The 20,373-nt window shown below is 36.2% G+C and overlaps 2 protein-coding genes and 1 long non-coding RNA gene across 5 annotated transcripts in view; 2 read left to right on the forward strand and 1 right to left on the reverse strand.

The window, feature by feature from the left end:
• Positions 1-20,373, forward strand: part of LOC5578647 (kinesin-like protein CG14535) — a 562,809-nt gene that overhangs the window by 153,293 nt on the left and 389,143 nt on the right. The gene's annotated exons all lie outside the window — the stretch shown is intronic.
• Positions 5,935-7,783, forward strand: LOC110676895. Its single transcript, XR_002500809.1, has 2 exons — positions 5,935-6,037; positions 6,104-7,783. It is a non-coding gene; the product is annotated as an uncharacterized LOC110676895 (long non-coding RNA).
• On the reverse strand, positions 11,875-19,864 carry LOC110676894. Of its 2 annotated transcripts, XM_021846522.1 has the most exons (7): positions 19,682-19,864; positions 19,487-19,621; positions 19,188-19,424; positions 14,998-15,282; positions 14,649-14,939; positions 13,773-14,582; positions 11,875-12,376 (listed from the first exon to the last, which is right to left on the reverse strand). In XM_021846522.1, the coding sequence occupies exons 1-7, from the start codon at positions 19,722-19,724 to the stop codon at positions 11,964-11,966; spliced, it is 2,214 nt and encodes a 737-aa protein (XP_021702214.1). In that variant the 5' UTR covers positions 19,725-19,864; the 3' UTR covers positions 11,875-11,963. The 2 variants fall into 2 exon arrangements, with proteins under 2 accessions (XP_021702214.1, XP_021702213.1); XM_021846521.1 differs by having other exon boundaries at positions 13,773-14,939.

Here is a 20,373-nt window from a genome sequence, read left to right on the forward strand (position 1 = left end):
GATAATTTTTATTTTGAATTTATTTATCGGCATATCGGTCTATTTTGCTCGAAGTAAGAGGGAGCATGGATAAAAAAGCAATGAATACCGTGATGAATCAAAATCCGGACGGTACCAATATCCGGACACTCTGACAATATTAAGTAATTAAAGAAAATTAAAATGTTATTCTGACAGTTTTCAATCATATTAACTCGCCGCTCCGTCTGGATGACATTTTTTTCGCATCGCAAGTTATTCGGTAGAAGTGTTGACCAACGCAGGTCGAATGATTTTCTTGTGATAATGTGTTTCATTTATATTGTTAGTGGAGTGATTTCAACTTAAATGGACTGTAAATGATGATTTTACTGTTTGGTAGCATCACAGTCGTGGAATATGGTGTAAATGTGTACCAAAAAGGTGTGATAAGAGGGTGTCCGGAATTATGGCCAAATGTTTTAAAACCGGACATTACATTAGAAACCCTTGGTGAATTTAAGTGAACGGATGTATAATAAGTGATAATAAAGGAAAACTTGCTAAACAACTACAGAAAACATTTTGAATGAAAACAATACGATTTATACGATAAAGCTGTGTATTAATACCATAGAACCCGCCAAAGGAAGTGCATCGCAGGTAATTCAAATACAAGTAATACTCATCATTCGTCTATTAGAAGCACTGTGAGTCGCAAAAATCTTTTATATTGTATGATATATGATATAGAATTGAAATTCAGTATAATTTTCGTGAATTTTGTGCAAATAGTTCAGTTTTTAACAGTTGTCCGGATTTTGATTCAGGTGTCCGGATTTAAGAACAAGACATGCTTCATTATTTTACCAATTTTCGTGATAAAATCGTTACTTTTAAGGTGAAATTTACCACCTATACCAAAATCTGATCAAAAGTGGTTCATTTAGTAGCAGAACTTTAATTGTTTACCCATAATTACAATTGAAAATATTATTTGAACATTTATCGCTGCTTAAGTGTCCGGGTATTGATGCATCACGGTACTAGATGGACCGGCTAAAAACAAAAAAAAACGCAGTTCATAAATAAATGATCATGTGTGTGGCTTATCGGGGAGAAATACACATGACATGGACAAACCATCCATGATTGTGTAATGATTCCCCAATAATATAAGCCATCGATCGATAGAACCTGCTTGATCGCCAAACAGTATTAGGGCGCTTGAAACCTCCTTCCTTTTGGCTGTCTTGGTAGTGTCATTCTCAAAACACACCCAAGCCGTTCCCATAGGGGACGTTAGCCACAAGGAAGTGACGTTTCAAGTAATACTGTTTCATATGGTATGCCCTCTTCAACATCTAATCCAATTTCTCTCGCCGTTCCCTTACGGTACCTATCCATCTAGTATTCATTGCTTTCTTCTCCATGCTCCCTCTTACTTCGAGCAAAATAGACCGATATGCCGATAAATAAATTCAAAATAAAAATTATCACGATCGATACCTTTGTATGAGTGTCTTACCCCATGCTCAAAACTAATACTATATTTGAGAAGTAAAAACCTGAAGTTGTAAAATAAGATTCAAAGAACTAGGCTCAATAATCCCTGATGATTAGCCTAATATAAATGGAGGTCGATAAAAAAACGTTTCTTTTTAATTATTTTACAATATTCGAACTCCTAAGGATAAAAGGTAGGGGTAGGGGTGGTAAAATGAACACTTTAAGGATATCATCTTGTTTCTGACAGAAAAACGAGGTATTCGTATAGTTCTACCGCACAACATCAAAAATAGGGACGTCATCTATATCAGCGACAAGAATTCAGAGCGAAATAGCTAAATTTTCACCTATTTTTATCGCTACCAAAAAACGATGCGAATGTTCATTTTACCTGCACTATGTGGGTAACATGAACAGCTGTTGGTGGTAAAATGAACATCATGCAAAAAACGAGAGCTAAACAAATATTTTCGAAAATTTCCATCACATTACCGAATATATATCTATCAAGGATTGTAATCCATTCAAAAAGAAATCTAAAGGTATCAGATTTGCATCATATCATAACGATGTTCACCTCACTGAAAACCCTTAAGACCTCCGAGCTAAAAGTTACGTCGATTCTAATTTTCAAACGTGATTTTCTAAAATCTTAGTTTTCGATGACATTTTCATTTCTATTGACCTCCATATCAACCCAAACACTCCGATTTATGGTCTAAGTCGTCAGTGCGTAATAAAATTCATTGAAATTTGTTTTACTCGGTAAAAGATAGAGTGTCCATTTTACCACCACTTCCCCTTTGTAAAAAAGTTTCAAAAGTGTGATCAATTTGCTCTCTGTTTAAGGCACATTAAAGAAATTGGAAATATTGTTCTGAAAACATCAATGAATCAAAAAAGGGGCAAAGCTAAATTTAGAGTGTTACTCAGTATATATTTTATAAGTAAGCCGTAGAGTTATTTAACTGATAAATATGCAGTTCAGTATTCACTAGCTTGATCAGAATGTGGAATACAGAAAAATATTTCACGCTACTGCTTTCTTGAAAGTAACATTTGTGTCAATTGAAGTTACTCAACAATCATGTTCAAACGTACTTTAAGAATAATAGGTAAAAATATGACTATTTTCCAGTCAACATTATGGTTGGTATAACATATGTTATACATCATTCTATATGAATCAATTCATTGCATGGAAGGCAGTATACATACCAAAGTGGAGGCAGCAATACGATAGGGTTGGTGCTCCCTTAGTTTCCCTATGGTCGCACTAGTGCCGTTTTACGGCCGTTTTACTATAAATCTTTTCAAAACATTTTTTGACATGAATGTCAGGAGTTATTTATCAAAGTACCATTGATACACAGCTTGATTTTGTTCAAAAAATGATCGAAATAATTAGTTTTGCTTAAAATTTGAGCTCCCTTGCGCCTATAGTAAAACTATTGTTCCTATAGTAGCACTACTGAGAGAAACTATTTTTTATTATACGAAATAATTGATGAATGAAAAACTTTTTACCTCAAACGAAAGATTTTGATATAAAAGTTTTGTAAAAATACGGTTTTGATAGGTATTTTACCAACGCCGTGATGCTAGTGCTACTATAGGAACAGAAATTAGTTATAGTGCTACTATGGGCATATGTATTCCTATAGTGGCATACGCGATAATAAATACAAACATTTGAGTTTTTGTAGTTTTCATATTTTTCCCACAAAACCAAGATAAAAAGCTGTCATCTGACGTAAAAATAATGACGCTAGCTGAAAATTTCACACAACACTATTGTTATGGTAAGGATGGTAAGGAAGATATGGACTATATCAAGACCACTTTTTCAATATGGCGAATGTAACATTATGCTCACAACGAGAAAATCGATGCTGAAGTTTCGAGTTTAATTTTTAATTCCTATTTACCAACTAAGCCATTAAATGTTAAGTGGATACATTTGATCAATACAAAACAACAACATTTATCATTGTAGCAGATTCTATATGCATTTTCTTATGTTTAAATTGTGTTTTTGAGTGAAAAACGATTTCAAGTCATTTTTCCGTTTAGAAACGACTATGCGACCTATTGATAAGTCGTTCTGAAAACTATCTTGTTATTTTCGTCGGGTGCGTTACGACGTGTTACCAAAAGTTATGTTGCTTTCGTCAAGTTTGTTACGACGTATTGACAACCGATGTGTTCCTTACGTCAGGATGCATACGTCAGCATAAGCATAAAACAACAGATAGGACAGGTGGAATAATGATGACAAAGATCATGAATACGAATGTTTCACGAAGTTCTGTGTCACAAAACTTCTGCGCATCTTGACCTTCACAAAACTGTAAGTATTAACTCGGTATATTAAGCATACTAACAACCAAAACATCTTAAAAAATAATATTCACAGATGTTTCGGATTTCATCGAATGGAAGCCCTCAGAAAAAGTGAGAGAGCATAACCGGTAAATGCATTGAGGATATTGTGTGAAAATGCTTTACCTGGTATCAGGTATCAGAAGGCCGGCTCCAGAGGCACGTTCCCCGCCATTTGGGAGATTTGTGCCATCGCCATGTTTGAGCCTATTTCATCATCTACCCGATGGGAGAGGAAAGGGAAGGGGAAGATGGGAGGAAATAGGAGTGGGGTCCCTTGAAGAGGGAAAATCGCATAAGCGAATTAAGAGCATGTAGCTCCATACCACAATGGGTTCGAACAGCGCCCTAAAAAGGGCACTGCAAAACGCATGAGCGTAAAGAGAGCCTATAGCTCATTACCACAGCGGGTTAAGAATAACAGAAGGTCCTGAAGATTCAGGTTACTGAAATCAGTTTCACCTAATAAGTGTTTACCAAGTAATTGGAATCGCCATTACGCGAGAACTTGACAGTTACATATCAGGTGATAAGAAGTTCCATAATCGGAATCACAACTATCACACACAAATGTATCAACACACTGAATATTTGCCATGTGATAGTTGAGTCAGCAGTGGCCAGTTAAGGTTGTAACCAAGCGACTGCAATTCTGCTTTGACAGATTTGTTAAATACTTAGCCACCTTTGGAGTGGCTCAGTAATGTACAGACATCCACTCGTCCCGCGAAGGGAGTTGTGGGGAACATTTTCTATAAGCAAAGTGACAAGCAATTTTGAGATCACTCAAAGCAAGGACAATTGTGTCCCAATTCACCGGAAGTGGGAACATCCAAATCACTAGGATTTCCAATGGACGGAGAAAATCCATGGAATTTGGTCACAACCAATTCACAGTTTGTGGAGTATAACAAATGCATAGTCTGCGAATTTACATTCTTATGTTCATATAGAGATGTAGGCGATTTCCTACAATAAGTAATCCAAGATTAGAACTACTTAAGCATTCCATCAGACTGGAGCTTCTCAAATTGATATCTGAGCTGCTCCAGATGATGTGATGAGTATCAGCATCACTGCCCACAATCAGCAGAAGGCCTTTTCATAGACAGTGAACGATAACTCGTTTGAAATCATCCATTGGGGATGGTTCATCATGTGGTAAATACACCACAAAACGAAAGACGTATTTCCTATTGAGGTCACATATAGAAATATCAATTGTGACAGCACATACATCTCTGGTTGTTAACTCAGAAATGAGTGTAGCGACGTCAGCGCTATTCACGAGCACGTATGCACGAGGCATGGCACGCGAGTATGCCATTTCATGTTTCTGAAAGTAGCAAAAACTGGGTCCACTAGGTTACCTAGATAAAAGTTCACAAAAGTAAGGTTTTTGAACTACCGCCACTTGAGCTGTACCATTTGCATGAGTCTACAAAGATTGATCGTTGCTGACATTTTATGCTGGAGATTGATCTAACTAAGCTATCCTAGCCGTAGCCACTACCCAAACTAGGCAGGATTAAGCTTTTCGCCATCTCAGAACGAAAAAGATCAGCAGCGAACAAAAACCAGATCGGTAGCTCTTAAAAGTCGCCAAAGGCGAAAAGCACAGATTACACTGCATAAAACGCATAATGCGAAACCATAGAGGTGAAAATTTAAACTAAATTACAATGTTTTAATAATCCCACCCTTATTTAGCCTCAGGCTTGAGACTGAAGAAGGGCAGCCGATTATCTCGGAGAAACACAAGGTCACCTGCACCATTGCTCCGGGTAGCACAGGAAGGGCATAATACTGTAGAGGGCGCCCTGGAACTCCACAGGCTCCGTTTGCGGCTAGGTTTTATTTAGACCCCCCTAACCATTCATTCTTTGGCACGGTAAGCTTAAAGCCGTATGAATTAGGGGTCACCTGTGAGGTGGACTTTTACCACCGGAACAGGCAGTCCGTAGTGTTAATTCTTAGCCAGTTGAAACAACCGCTACCGACACTACGCGGCTATCTAGGCTGATCGGGAAAAGGAAGTTAACATTGATGATTAACTCCTGACGTGCCCAAACAGCCACCAAAACAACAGATAGGACAGGTGGAATAATGATGACAAAGATCATGAATACGAATGTTTCACGAAGTTCTGTGTCACAAAACTTCTGCGCATCTTGACCTTCACAAAACTGTAAGTATTAACTCGGTATATTAAGCATACTAACAACCAAAACATCTTAAAAAATAATATTCACAGATGTTGCGGATTTCATCGAATGGAAGCCCTCAGAAAAAGTGAGAGAGCATAACCGGTAAATGCATTGAGGATATTGTGTGAAAATGCTTTACCTGACATTCTTGCCAATTGACAGCAACAGCAAACGAACGTTGAAATTAATGTGCAAAGTCGCCAGCCAAGATTGCAGTTTCATAACATCGTTATTAACTCTACGCCACCTCCAGCTCGTGGACACCTCCTTCCAACCTCGCAGGCAACCATCACTCACCTGGCCGTGCTCACTGTGCTCCCGCTGCTAATACTGGCCGGATTTGAGGCGACAACCATCTTTGCAAGCTTGTCCGGCATTCTAGCAACATGTATCACCCAATGTATCATCGTAGCGTTTGTCATTTTTGCAGGCTGGGTTCACCGTAGAGTATAGGCGAGCTCGTAATTTATGTTTCGATGTCACAGTAAAATGTATCAAAATATTTGTTTTACACTTATAACTTGATTATAGGATTATAGCCTCCTTAAGCTTGCCAAATATTTTTATATAAAGTATTTCTAATATAGAAAAACTACAATCCAATGAACAGTAGATTTCTCAATAAAAGTAAAAGAAACGAAAACAAAAGGAAACAAAAGATTACTATATAAATCAAGATGGTAATAATCTATCAAAAAACGGGATTTAACGTGGTGGAAGTGTAAAAACTTGATTCTTGCAAAACTGAAAGCTATAAGCTCAACCCATTTGAAAATATTGTTGTGTACCAGTAGCTGCCATAAAGTGGCCGTTCTTCGTGCCGTTACTGATAGACATATAGGGTGGCTGCTCCAGTGGTAGTGTGTTGCCCAATAATAGTGGTAGTGTGGTTTCAAGCATGACAGCTACTGGTACACAACAATATTTTCAAATGGGTTGAGCTTATAGCTTTCAGTTTTGCAGTTGTTAAAATAATATGAATGTGTTTAAAAAATCTTGGAAATAAGTAAGGAAATAGTAGAAAACCAATGGGAAATCAATGTAAACCACTATTATAGGAACACAAGTTAGTAAATACCACTATTACTGGAGCATGTTCCAGTATTGGAGAAAATGCTTTTATGAAAAATTCAATAATTTTATCGTTCTTAGATATTTTTTTACGTAAAATAGAATAAAAAAGCTTTCGAATGGTGTATACAGATATGAAAATCGAGCTTTTGTTATTTCCTGGCATTTTTTTTATTCCTCATACCGTTACTATTGCCTCTATAACTGGTACAGTCGCCCTAGCACAATTTGGTCCATAATTTCATACTTGCAAATAGATAAATGAGTGATGTGTGCTGTAATGATCAATATGCAAACAGTTCCACAACGATAACAAACTTTTCTGAATCAATTTTTGAGTATTATCATCGTTTGACATTTAATTTACATCCATGCGACATTTCCAGCCCAATGAATATTAAAGGAATACTTACCAAGAAAGTATTACTTTTTGTTTTACAGTTTAGTAAAATCATAGTAATCGTTCCATCAGCTAGCTTCTTAATCCTGGAGTTCGAATGATATTCCAGCTGGGACAAAACCTGGTACTCTCTGTAGTTGTCAAGAATCATAAAAAATTCCTGTATGACATGAAATTTTGCGGATTTATGAGTGAAAAATGTCAATGATATTTACGGATGAATAGATAAAACAATGAAAATGCTTTCTTACTGTTATAGTAAAATACATTTAACATAGGTTAATTACGTTTTATTGTTTTATTCGTGTTTTCGATGTATAAACTTAACAATACATTTCTTTAAATTAATTTTGTAGTAGCAATATTCAATTTTTATTTAATATGTCAATCAGTTAATTTCAGCTTATTGAACCCTGCTTGGCTGTAACGTACATAGCGAATCATGAATGCGTTCAATCAATATCTTCTTCGTCACTTCCAGGTTTATCGTAAATGTCGGATTCAAAATGGTCTTCTATGTGATTTTTTGGCCTTCTGCCTCGTTTAGGTTCTTGGAGAGTTTTCAAAAATGCGGAATAGTATTCCTTTTGTTTGATGTATGGCATTAAATTTTTCAAATCTTTGAGTTTTGCTTCTGGAAGCATTATAGGATGATCTTCGATTGGATTAAGTACAATATGATCAGCATTGGGGAGATTATCGTCCGTAGCAAGCGACATCGATTGAAAACAGTGTTCTGACACATCTTTCTTATATTCGACAATCCGAGGATGATCAGTGGAGTACTTGAACACCATAATTTCTTTAAATTTGATACGTTCACCGGTTGCATTATTTTGAGGAATTCGGTAGCGCTTAGACAGATCACTAATTGATTTAAATTCAGCTTGAGTCATTTCATATACCTTAAAAGGTATTGATCTGCGAACGGATGCAATCAAAAACACCCAATCTCTTGGAGTTTCGATGTCAATTGAAGTTTTTCTTTTTGTCCTCTCTATCGCAGCATGGATTGTGTCTACCTCCATATGTGAGTGCCCGGTCCTCATAAACTTGTGCAAGATTGTAAGCGACCGGCCACGCTCCGCGAACAACTCAATCATGTAGCTGAACATAAATACAATATTTTTGTTCAAATTCTGCCCGCCACACCTATCACTATAATAAATCACCTCAGTGATTCCTGATGGGATACCTAACAAATCCTTCATTATGCAGGATCCGATCTCCTGGGACCCTCTTCGGGCTTTCGTTTCATCCCAAATGTAGCATGCGGCAGAGTTTTCACCCAAACAGCTCAAATACATTGTGAGATTCAAGGTATAGAGCTGCCTTGAGTAAAAAGTTCTTCCACACGTTAGATATGGTGTGGGCAGTTGTTTCTGCAAATCAAAGGAAACCACTCGAACAGTAGAATCAGATCTTGATCGTTGAATATCCCGTCGCTTTTCTTCGTACACTTTTTGAGCAGCCTGTTGATGGTCTTCCTGCTGGTTTTCCAAAGCTCTTTTCTCAATAACATCTACTTCCGTTTTAATCTGAACACGCAGCCTGTCACAGATATCACATGTATCTATTTTTGGCTTACGGAAAGAGAGGTTCATCGTGTTGAATATAATTCGGTATGTATTGTAGCAAACCGGAGCGAGACCATCCATACTGCATTGCTCCTGATACAATTGGTGCATTTTGGCCACGCTCAAATCACCGGATAGGTACAGCCGGTCCGATTTTGCACGACCATAATGACTTGTGTATGCTGGGAATGATAACATATGCTTCTTGATATATTTCATATGCTCCGCACATACGGTCAGACGTGATTCGTTTTTCAACCTTCCGTCGTCAGCAGCTATTCCTCCACCAGCGGATTTTTTCGCAGCAATAGTTCGAATTTTTCGGTCACGTATGTCAAAGGTCGCCATGAACATAACTTTGCATACCTTAACCGGTCCTTCAATTGCTGGTAGATAATACTTCCGTGAATATGCTCGCCGTGAATTGACCACCTGTATGAATATGAAGCATAACATAAAATGGATAGTTTATTAAAATAAGCTTTGTTCTTTTTTGAGAAGGCGTAGGCAAACAGATATATTACAATTTATTTGGTACTAGTCCGAAGCGCTAAAAGATTTGTAGCACGAAAATGTGCGCGATGTCTCAAGTCTATCAATGCCATAGGCAATATCAGGCGGATTCTATGGAGGTGTACCGGACCCCATGAAGATCTATCGTACTCCAACGGCTTTCTACCGGACCCTATGAAAAATAACCAAACTCATGTAAGTCTACTGGTCCTCAAATTTTTTTACCAGATCCCTTTTAAATGTTTACCGAAGCCCCATGGTTGTCTTTTGGGTCGCATCAATTTCTATCAATATATAAAATTAATTTGTACCGTGAATGTATTATACTTGACGTAATTAGGGCCTGGCTTGATGCATTACTTTTTTTGTCGATTTTCATAGATCGCATGGCGTTTTATGAAATAACTATTACACGACTGACTTATGCTTTAGAACAATTGAATTCAGTTGTTACATATCCAAAAAATGTTTTTCAAATTCAAAAATACTGGTTTCAGGAAAACGTAGGTACGCCCTGGCATTCGAAATATCAAAATCTTTTGTTTGATTTTTACTTTACCTTATGCCGTGGCGCTAGGATTAGAGGGGACATGTCTTACCCACAATATTACCTGCACGGTGAAAATCGAACATTCTAAATAGCTTAGTGTTTAATATTTTGTTGACATTTTTCATATTAATCCATAGTGATGCATATCAAATATGCACAGGATGATTATGTTTTATACATTGACATGAATATCTAACGTTTATTTCCTCCTGTTCATAAGCGTTTTTGATTGTTAATCTTGGGAATTGAGGAAATTCATTGTACTTTCCAGCAAACAAGCTGCGACAAGTTCGCTTAAAATATTTGAGATATATCAAAACATGGACCATACTGATACAATTGTATTAAAAGGTAAGTAAAATAAAAACTTTATTGTGTACCTATAACATAATTATTAAGTAAATTTAGTATTTTTCAGTAGATAACGTGGAATTAGGCGATGCCAGTGGGAGATGTACCCGTCCAAAGATGTCCAGCAGGAAGCACCTAGGGCAGAGCCTAGAGAAGTATCACATGAGCCAGGATATGTTCCTTGGGTTTTCCGCAGAGCAAGATGACAAGCGCCATTTCATGGACAAAGATATCGGTTTCTGCTTGCCGCAGAAGCAAAGATGGTCCGGCAGCTCACTATGATGCAATGAGAAGGGAATCATGGAACCCATTGAGCTACACAAAAAAAACCAGCAGAGGCAAACTATGAACCGGGATCCCGATTCCCGTCGGTGAGTTCAGGACGGCATTGAAAGAAACATAATTTATGAGTAACGAAAACAGACAGAACTGATGATTTATATGAAATAAATGCGCTTCATGCGAAAATTCACATTATTAAGTTTTTCTGGCCTTTGTTTACAGTGATTAGAGAAAAATAACTAATTTTATTCATAACCCATGATTTTAGAAGTTTAAGCGTGGAACGCATATTTTCCGAATAAACTTTTACCAATATAAAACTCGTTTATACTAGCCAAGCTTAATACGCTTAAATGCATCGCAATGAGTGAATGGACCATATACGGTTTTAGAATGGTATTTAAGCCATCTAGTATAATATTTTCTTAGCGTGTGGATCCCACCTATGAATTTAAAGATCATTTTATCTAAGGGGCCGTCCACTAGTGACGTAGCATTTTTTCGCTGATTTTTAACACCCCCCTCCCCCCTCGTAGCATTTCGTCAGCAACCCCCCCCCCCCCTTCCTTATTTGTTTAATTTGTTTTCCTCTGCGATTGGGCTAAAACGAAACAATAAAATCCAGAAGTTCAAGTTTGATATTAATTACTGAAACGTCAGGATAATCTGACGATGATAGTTTGATATACCGCTGCGCTCAAAAAATATTTGTCAAAAATTTTAAACTTACTTATTTCCTGTTTGAATAACATAATGTTGGTTCGCAGTTTAAATTTAATTTTGTTTACTTTGATTTGTAGTAGTTTTGCTATTGTTAAAACCTAAAATAAGTTCGGATTAGTAAATCTAACGGCAATGAGTATGGGCTCAAAATAATTTAAAATATATTATACAGAAAATTTGTTATATTAGGGATTTTTTAAATTACTCGCGGTTAAAACACAGATTTCAGTGAATATGATCAACAAAGTCAAACTCCATAGTGAAAACATCTGATGTCACTACCTTGATCAAACCCTGTGCATTTTTTCGACATTCCAAAGATTCATACAGAACTCCAACGTATTTTTTTTGCTGAGCTCTGTAATCTAGATTAAGATTAAAAATAAGCTCAAACGGCCTAACCAATCACGGAAATATTTTAAGTATTACGTCTGTTTGTCTTAGCCATGTTTCCATGTACATTTAACCGATGCTAAATAATAAAAGTAAATTGTATATTTGAATAAACAAACCTTTGGACGTGCTGTTTTTGTCACAGAAATATGACTGGCCAAGAACTGGTTCTGTCCTGATGATTTCACTTGTAGAAGACTTGATAAGAGCTTTCTCCGAGTCGCATCTGGATACTTTTTACCACAATCAAGTTTACAGTTGCAAGATGGTTTGATCGATCTAGCGGGAACAATTGTACCGTCTCGACGTTGATATTCCAAACCTTTCTCCTTATTACGCTTGTTTCGATTCCTTATATGTTGTTTAGAAATTTTGATTTGTACAGCTTCCTTTTCTATGTTATCAGTTCCTTGAATGCTTATGTTGTTATCTCGGTTGTTGTTCAATATATTCGATTCACCTAAAGCATAACATAATAAATTCATATAAAGTCAGTGACAGAAAGCTAATTCAATAATAAATATGAACCAACTACATATAGGCACAATGCTAGTATTTTTTCATCATCCTATTGTTTTTGATTTTGCCGATGACAAACAGATGTAGGGGGACATGGGGCAAGAGTGACACCCGGGGCAAAAATGCCACCTCTAATTTCACGTAGTTCAAATCAATTTTTTGATGTTCAACTCAGGATAAGAATGAATTGAGTACTAATTGAGGGTTGTGTAAAAATTACAATTAAAAATGGTTAGTACAAAAAAAATAGAAAAATGTCTCTAACTCTCCAACGCGAAATATTATAAGAATGTAAGACTGGAAAACAAGGTTTGATTCCCAATAAATACAAAACATATTGATTTTTCCGCACAGTATTGATAATTTTCAATTGTTCAATATAGCTGTGAGGATTTTTTTTTTCGAAAAAGTCCTTTTGACAGTATGTCTTATAGGACAAAAGGGACACCGCAATTTTCTCATGTAAAATCAAATGAACTTTTATTTTTCTTGTTTAATATTGCATTAAATCAAATTCCTACTAAATAAAATCAAAATAAACCATCTTGGACATTCAAAATGGTTTCTGAATTTTTTTACTATTATTGTTACAGTCAAATAAGATTAGAACTAAATCAATTTCGTAAAATTACTTTTTAACTATAAGTCAACTTTTATCCCTCAGTTTTTATCTTTACTTACTCTAGAATTTATCGTTTAGGCGGGGAAAAAATAATATACAAACTTTGTGGCATTTTGCTCTGGTGCCATACGAGTGGCACTCTTGCCCCGTGCCTCGTTTAAAAACCTCATAAGGAACATTTTCAAAAAATCTCAAATCATCATGTGTTTCTAATATTTTTGAAATCTATCGATAACATAATTTAGAACAAGAAGTGAGCTTGCCCTTCACTGGAATAATCTTCAAAAATTGTGCTTATCAACCATGATTTGAGCCTATACATCTTAAGGTGTCCTTCTTGCCCCCAGCCCCCCTAACTCTCTATATGAAAATTACTTTAAAAAAATATCGCCGTACGACTTTTAGAAAACACTACCACCATCTATTGGCAGAATCGCAAGACTCACAGTCAATCATATAAATTTCAGATAAATAGGCATTACAAATCGTAAGATAAACGAAAGGACGATGAAAAATTGAAAAATGTTGCGTCTGGTTGCCTGTGGTTTTACATTCGCAACCTATACCCATAAGATTTGATCTTAGACCTTGACAACGTAGAATCAAACTGAATTGATATTGATGTATGGCTTTAGTAAATAGGATTCAGTATGTCTCTTTATATGTAGTTGGACCCTTACGAAAAAATTGGTAAATTTAAAATTTTTGAACTCACCCAATCCAAGGCATAAACGCTTCGACGGTAAAGGATGATTATTAGCTGCTCGTTTTTGTGGTTTATCGATCTCGTCTTCGCCATCAGAATTTTCCTCAAATTCATCTTCACTGACTAATGTTTGGTATTTTTCAAAGTATTCATAAATGGTTAAATCATTTAGGCATGTAGGATCTCCATCTATGCTTTCTTCAGAGTCACTGTTGATGTCAAGATCTTCGTCACCTCTGTCAGTATCTTCGGACTTTGCTTTAGGTGTACGAATCAATCGAGCAGGATCCTCATCTTCGCTATCTTCAATATCGTTTTTATCAGGATGCCAGTCAGCATCTTTGGAGGTTGAATCAGACTCCACAGCTGAACCATCTAGATCGTCGTGATCTGCCTCGCGCGGAAATGCTGTGCTTTGATCCTGGTAAACATTCAATTTATGTCGAACAGCAATTGGTAACTCGCTACATGCCTCGATAGTGGCCTGTTCAGACGGAGTAACATTCCTAGATGTGCGAAGGTCCAATGGTGAAATGGGATTTTCTTGCTGTGATGTAGCTTTCGGTAAGGCCAGGCAAAGTGCTTGTTCGCAACTTGGCACAGTTAGATCCATTGCCTCATGTTGAGTGGAAGAATTGATTGAATAATCAATCGGGAAAACTCGATTTGGCGTTGATGTTATGACACGACTGAATGATACCTCCAGATTGGTGAAACTTTCGTTGAATGATACAGATTGCTTTGATTGATTGCTGTTCATCTGTATGCTGGGATCGTTCATATTCCGAAATTTTGTACCCATCGAACCGTTGAACACAGCTGAATAATAATTAAAATTAAATTTCGCATTAAACTTGTATTTCATATCAAATCTTAGAGGCTTACCTTTCGGATTACTCGGAGGAAAAGTAGAACCATGATGAATGGAATTGTCATATCGACTAGTAGAAGAAGAATGTGCTTCAATAGTCTTCTGCACCCTTGATTCATCAAGACTAGGACGAATAGAGATGGAATGACGTGGAAGGTACGGTCGTTGCTCGAGTTTTGAGATTCCAGACAAACCTTCAAACATCTCATTAGTCATTGACTCGAAAACTGCAGTTTGAGTAGAGCTCGATAAAGAGGTAGAGTGATCCGATCTGCACAATTCATCAGATGAAACGTTTAGAGTGGCTGAAATATTAGGATAAAGCTGTAATGGACTTGAATGTAATATAGCATATACTCCTACCATGTTTGACTTGCTTGATCATCTCCGAATGCTTACGGGCAGAACCGTTGTCATCAGACTTGACGTGTTGACCAGCTGATGAATGCGCTCTGATTGTACTCGTGTTCTTTGATCCATTAGAGCCATATGACTTACTCATGGATCCACGAGATATGTTTCTCTTTTCTCCAACGTTCCCAGTACCATGGAATATTTCGCGAGAAGAGTTTGAACGGATGCTCGTCTTCGAAATGCCCAGGTGCATCTTCATTCCAGCTGTCATTCCCAATGAAAGCTTAGGGGGCGCTGAAAATATGTCATGCATGCTTAATATTTAACTTCAACACACAAAGGGAAAATAAGCCTGTCTGGCTGCCCAATTCTCTTCATTTGCATTTCCATATTTTTGCTCTAAAACAAAAAGTTAAACATAGGCGAGGCACGGGTTGAACGGCACGTACGAATGAATGAATTTCAGAAAAAAAGCTACACATTACTCAACCAAATATTAATTATCTTTCATTGTAAGACATTTCGTAGAAAAGACGAATAAACTGGCTAATTAGGTTTAAAGCTGAAAGGTGTCTGGGTTCGATTCCCGGTTGGTTTAGGATCTTTTCGTAATGGAAATTGCCTTGACTTCCCTGGACATAGAGTATTATCGTACCTGCCACACGATATACAAATGCGAAAATGGCAACTTTGGCAAAGAAAGCTCTCAGTTAATAACTGTGGAAGTGCTCATAAGAACACTAAGCTGACAAGCAGGCTCTGTCCCAGTGCACTATGGTCCAGGAATCAGTTTTACGCGGAAAGATGCATTTTGTGTTTTAGAATGAAACATTAGACAAAAACGGTCTTCTACAAAGTTGTTTGTATTAGTTAAGCCCTTTGTTTGGTTTTATTGAAAATTAGGGTGGACCACAGTTTCATAGAAATTGTGTAACTAACTTTCTTATTTGTAGAAATTATATTATACATGCTTCAGCAAAATTATAGACCATTCAATTTCAAGCAACTTTGCCAAAAAAGTTTTTTTGTATCTCTTAAATTGACCGATTTAGAGCTTTTTTCCTACGGTGACATAGGGTGGTCCGAACAAAACTGGTTTTCTGGCTCTAGAGTTTTCAATTCAAATTTCTCATCAAAGTAGTCTATGAAACACTTTTAGAGCTTTGAAAAATGCGTAATTTGGTGAGTGAAGAAACTCGCTATCTCCCTCCGTTTAGGAGTTATTGTTGTTTTTCTTTCAAAAACATGCCTACTTTGATTGTAAATATTTCTGATTGTGGCAAAAATAAAAAAAATATCGTTTGAAAGCATTTAAAAGACAAAATTAAATTGTATATTATATCAAAAAAATACAGATGTGTTAGTTTCGTAACTCTAATAAAATTCCTTGAAAAACAAAGGATTTTAAGCAGAAAAACTTCACTAACAATATTTTTGCATGAAAATTTGCGTTTTGTTAAGTTCTTAAAGTCGTTCATAGACTGTTTTGACAAGAAATCTGAAATAAGAAAGATAGGGCTCTAAAACTATTTTTAAGATTTTCATAGTAAGTATTTTTTTATTATTTTGCATTTTGAGCATGAAAATGAAATTTTAGACAAAAATGATCTTCTACAAAATTGTTTCTCAAAATGTAAGTTTTCATACTGTGTCATTCGAAACTAGGGTGGTCCACAATATAACACATATCATATAATCAACTTTTTTATTTGCAAAAATACTGGTATATGCTCTTAGGCAAAGCGGTAGAACTTGTAATTTTGATCAACTTTGTCAAAAAAAAGTTTTTCTGTAGCTCAAAATTTGACCAATCTAGAGCATTTTTCCTAATCATCGCATGGTGGTCCAACAAAAATAAGTTTTTCAACTCTAGTTTTTTTTAATATTATTTTCTCGTCAAAGTCGTTTATGAACGACTTTTAGAACTTAACAAAACGCAAATTTTCAAGGAAAAAGATTGTTGATATCTATTTTAGTTCAAAAGTTAGTGAAGTTTTTCTGCTTAAAATCCTTTGTTTTTCAAGGAATTTTATTAGAGTTACAAAAATAACACATCTGTATTTTTTTGATATAATATACAATTTAATTTTGTCTTTTGAATGCTTTCAAAAGATATTTTTTTTTATTTTTGCCACAATCAGAAATATTTACAATCAAAGTAGGCATGTTTTTGAAAGAAAAACAACAATAACTCCTAAACGGAAGGAGATAGCGAGTATCTTCATTCACCAAATTACGCATTTTTCAAAGTTCTAAAAGTGTTTCATAGACTACTTTGATGAGAAATTTGAATTGAAAACCTTTAGAAACCAGTTTTGTTCGGACCACCCTATGTCACCGTAGGAAAAAAGCTCTAAATCGGTCAATTTAAGAGATACAAAAAAACTTTTTTGGCAAAGTTGCTTGAAATTGAATGGTCTATAATTTTGCTGAAGCATGTATAATATAATTTCTACAAATAAGAAAGTTAGTTACACAATTTCTATGAAACTGTGGTCCACCCTAATTTTCAATAACACCAAACAAAGGGCTTAACTAATACAAACAACTTTGTAGAAGACCGTTTTTGTCTAATGTTTCATTCTAAAGCTCAAAATGCATCTTTCCGCGTGAAACTGATTCCTGGACCACTGTGCAGTGGGGACGCTAATACCAAGAAGAAGAAGAAGATTGTCACCGTTTTTATGTAAGGATCTCGCCTATAGTGGAACAAGCACTTTCACTGAGTGGTTCAACGTCATGTGTTGAAATTGTTAGTCATCCAAAAACACTGGCCATAGTCCACGGTTCATATAAATTTTTAAAATTTGATATGAACCAAAGTGTACGAGAAAGAGGTAGTCTGAAATGCTTAAAATTTGGTCTACGCGGTCATTAACAAACCCTTACAATGACTACACTAAAATGTATTTTATTGTAGTAACTACTGAATCCATGGTAAAATTGAGAACTGCACCAATGATTTTCAACCGACTACATTGATCGGTTAACTTTACCAAAACATATTCAATATCACTACACAAGAAAATTTCTTCTGTTGATTTAACCAGAGTTGCAGTATTTTTGACTAGAAACATTCTTGATTTGAGAAGTTTAGCATCATACTTTTGATCACACTGTGTTGTACGGTGGGTGTCACGGATTGAAATACAATGCTTTGTAGTGGATGCTACTATGGACATAGTCAAATTTACTGCACTGCTCAGTGATTTTCACCAGATTATAGTAAACTTAACAGATTTTTGTAGTCGGTTGAAAATCGTTGGTGCAGTTCTTAATTCTACCATGGATTCGGTAGATTATAGAACAAAATTTGTTTGCGTGTATGCTCAATACAGTGATACCTCCATGAGTCGATGTTCCATGACTCGATATCGACTCATGGAACCATACTAAAAACAAATTTTCATGATTACTATGATGGTCCCTAGAAGCAGCTTTCCAAAGGATTGTTGTTCCATGACTCGATGTTTCCATGAGTCGATGGTCCCTTCAATATCGACTCATGGAGGTTTCACTGTAGTTTCAAATCAAAGTTAATCATCAGTGGTATGTATTTAAAGGCAAAATGCAATTCAAATTTGGTTGAATGATGTGTAAGATATGATTTTAATGAGTGTTTTTGGGAATTCATTCCTTCGCACGAGCCTATTGACCATCTTTACCTAGCTACGCCTATGTTTGACATTTTTTTACGGCGGAGGATTTGAGTTTTGTTATGTTGAAAGAATATTTTAATTTAGATCATCAATGTAAGGGCTATAGTATTTTTAAAAGAGTACATGAAGCATGGTATCTTGAATCACAGACAAACATACGTAACATTCATTTCCATTGTTTCATCGTCCATTGACATTTTGTGTGAGAGTGTGCATGTGTGTGGTAAACGTAATACAGAAATCGATCATGACTAACTGTGGTTTGCGTGATTCTGCCAAAAGATAGCGGTAGTGTTTATTAAAGTTGATGTTTTCAATTAATGTTAATACAGAGAGTTACGTCTGTTTGTCTGTGCCTGAATAGTAATACAGTGATACCTCCATGAGTCGATGTTCCATGACTCGATATAGACTCATGGAATCATACTTAAAACAAAATTTCATTGTTACTATGATGGTCCCTAGAAGCAGCTTTCCAAAGGATTGCTGTTCCATTGCAATATCGACTCATGGAGGTTTCATTGTATGTAAAAAGCTTACCTTTATAAATGTTCTGGTTATCTTTGTACACATCTACGGCCTGTTTATGTGCCACGGAGATATTTTTTAGAAGTACCTGCGCCGGTATATTTTTGCTCTTAACATCCTGGAATCCTCGGTGGGAATTTGCGTCGAATGATGTTCCCTTTGGTCTGGTTTTTGGAGAGTTGCCAATGTTGCGGAGTACTGCACGGTGTATCTGGTTCTGTTTGGATCCAGCAGAATCGTTCACGGATGCTGAAAGTCAAGAAATATCTCTTAGTGCTCAAATTTCTGAAAAAAAAAACACCTAAACTTACCGTTCTCAGTTTCACATGTCAGTTTTACTCCTGGTCCTTGTAAGGTTCGCGCTTTCTTGGTCGATGCTGGTATATCGGAGGCTGGGCACTGGGGGCTCGAAATGAACTTTCTGAATTCCGCTCCAAATGACCGCGCTGTTGACATATACAGAATGTTTGAAAAAGGTGCACATCACAAGAGAAAAATGTACTTACATTTCTGTACAACAGCTGTTTTGTTTGTGTCGCCTGATGCCATCGCCGATTGTGAACAATTTCGATGTTACCTGATTGATTTAAGTTAAGTGGAGTACATTTACTTAAATTTTATCACAAAAGCAAAGACAAAAAACTGTGTTTACAATTTGGCTCACACGACGTTGAAACCGATTCGTTAAATAATGTTGTATACGACGTTTGGTCAGTTTTGACGAAAGCGTATGGCGTTACGAGCGTTACATAAGTCATAACACCGACAAAAAGACGACACTGGAAAAAAAATTATTTTCACTTTGATTGTGACATAGGCCAATTTTGAAAAATGAATTTTATGAGCTGATTAATAATAATTTGAATTTTTCATTTGAAAACCATACAAAGCAGTGCACGATCTATCACTTTGTGGAAACAAATGATTTTTGTTGACAATGTTACTTACGTCCTATTGAAAAAGGGGTCTTGATATGGATTTTCAAATATTTTTAAATCTTGAACCGCCCAAGCCTGTAAGAACCTAAGAACTTATACAACAAGTGCTGAAGTTCTAAATTGTAAAAACTTTTCTGGAAGGCGTTTTTGAAGAAATACCTTAAAAGTTTCAAGGGTATCTTCAAGAATTTCTTCAAAGAGTTTCTTCAGAAAGCTCTTCGGAGATTCCTAGGGGCCTTCTTTAGCCGAGTGGTATAGAG

The sequence above is a fragment of the Aedes aegypti genome, chromosome 2, assembly GCF_002204515.2.
Source record: "Aedes aegypti strain LVP_AGWG chromosome 2, AaegL5.0 Primary Assembly, whole genome shotgun sequence".
NCBI classification, from domain to species: domain Eukaryota; kingdom Metazoa; phylum Arthropoda; class Insecta; order Diptera; family Culicidae; genus Aedes; species Aedes aegypti.

Excerpts from the sequence above, each read along its gene's own strand:
- LOC110676894 (XM_021846521.1), bottom strand. The coding sequence starts at position 19,724 with ATGGCATCAGGCGACACAAACAAAACAGCTGTTGTACAGAAAT. Across the intron at positions 19,622-19,681 it reads AACAGCTGTTGTACAGAAAT|CGCGGTCATTTGGAGCGGAA; the intron begins GTAAGTACATTT and ends ATATGTCAACAG. Across the intron at positions 12,377-13,772 it reads GCGTTTATGCCTTGGATTGG|GTGAATCGAATATATTGAAC; the intron begins GTGAGTTCAAAA and ends GTTATGCTTTAG.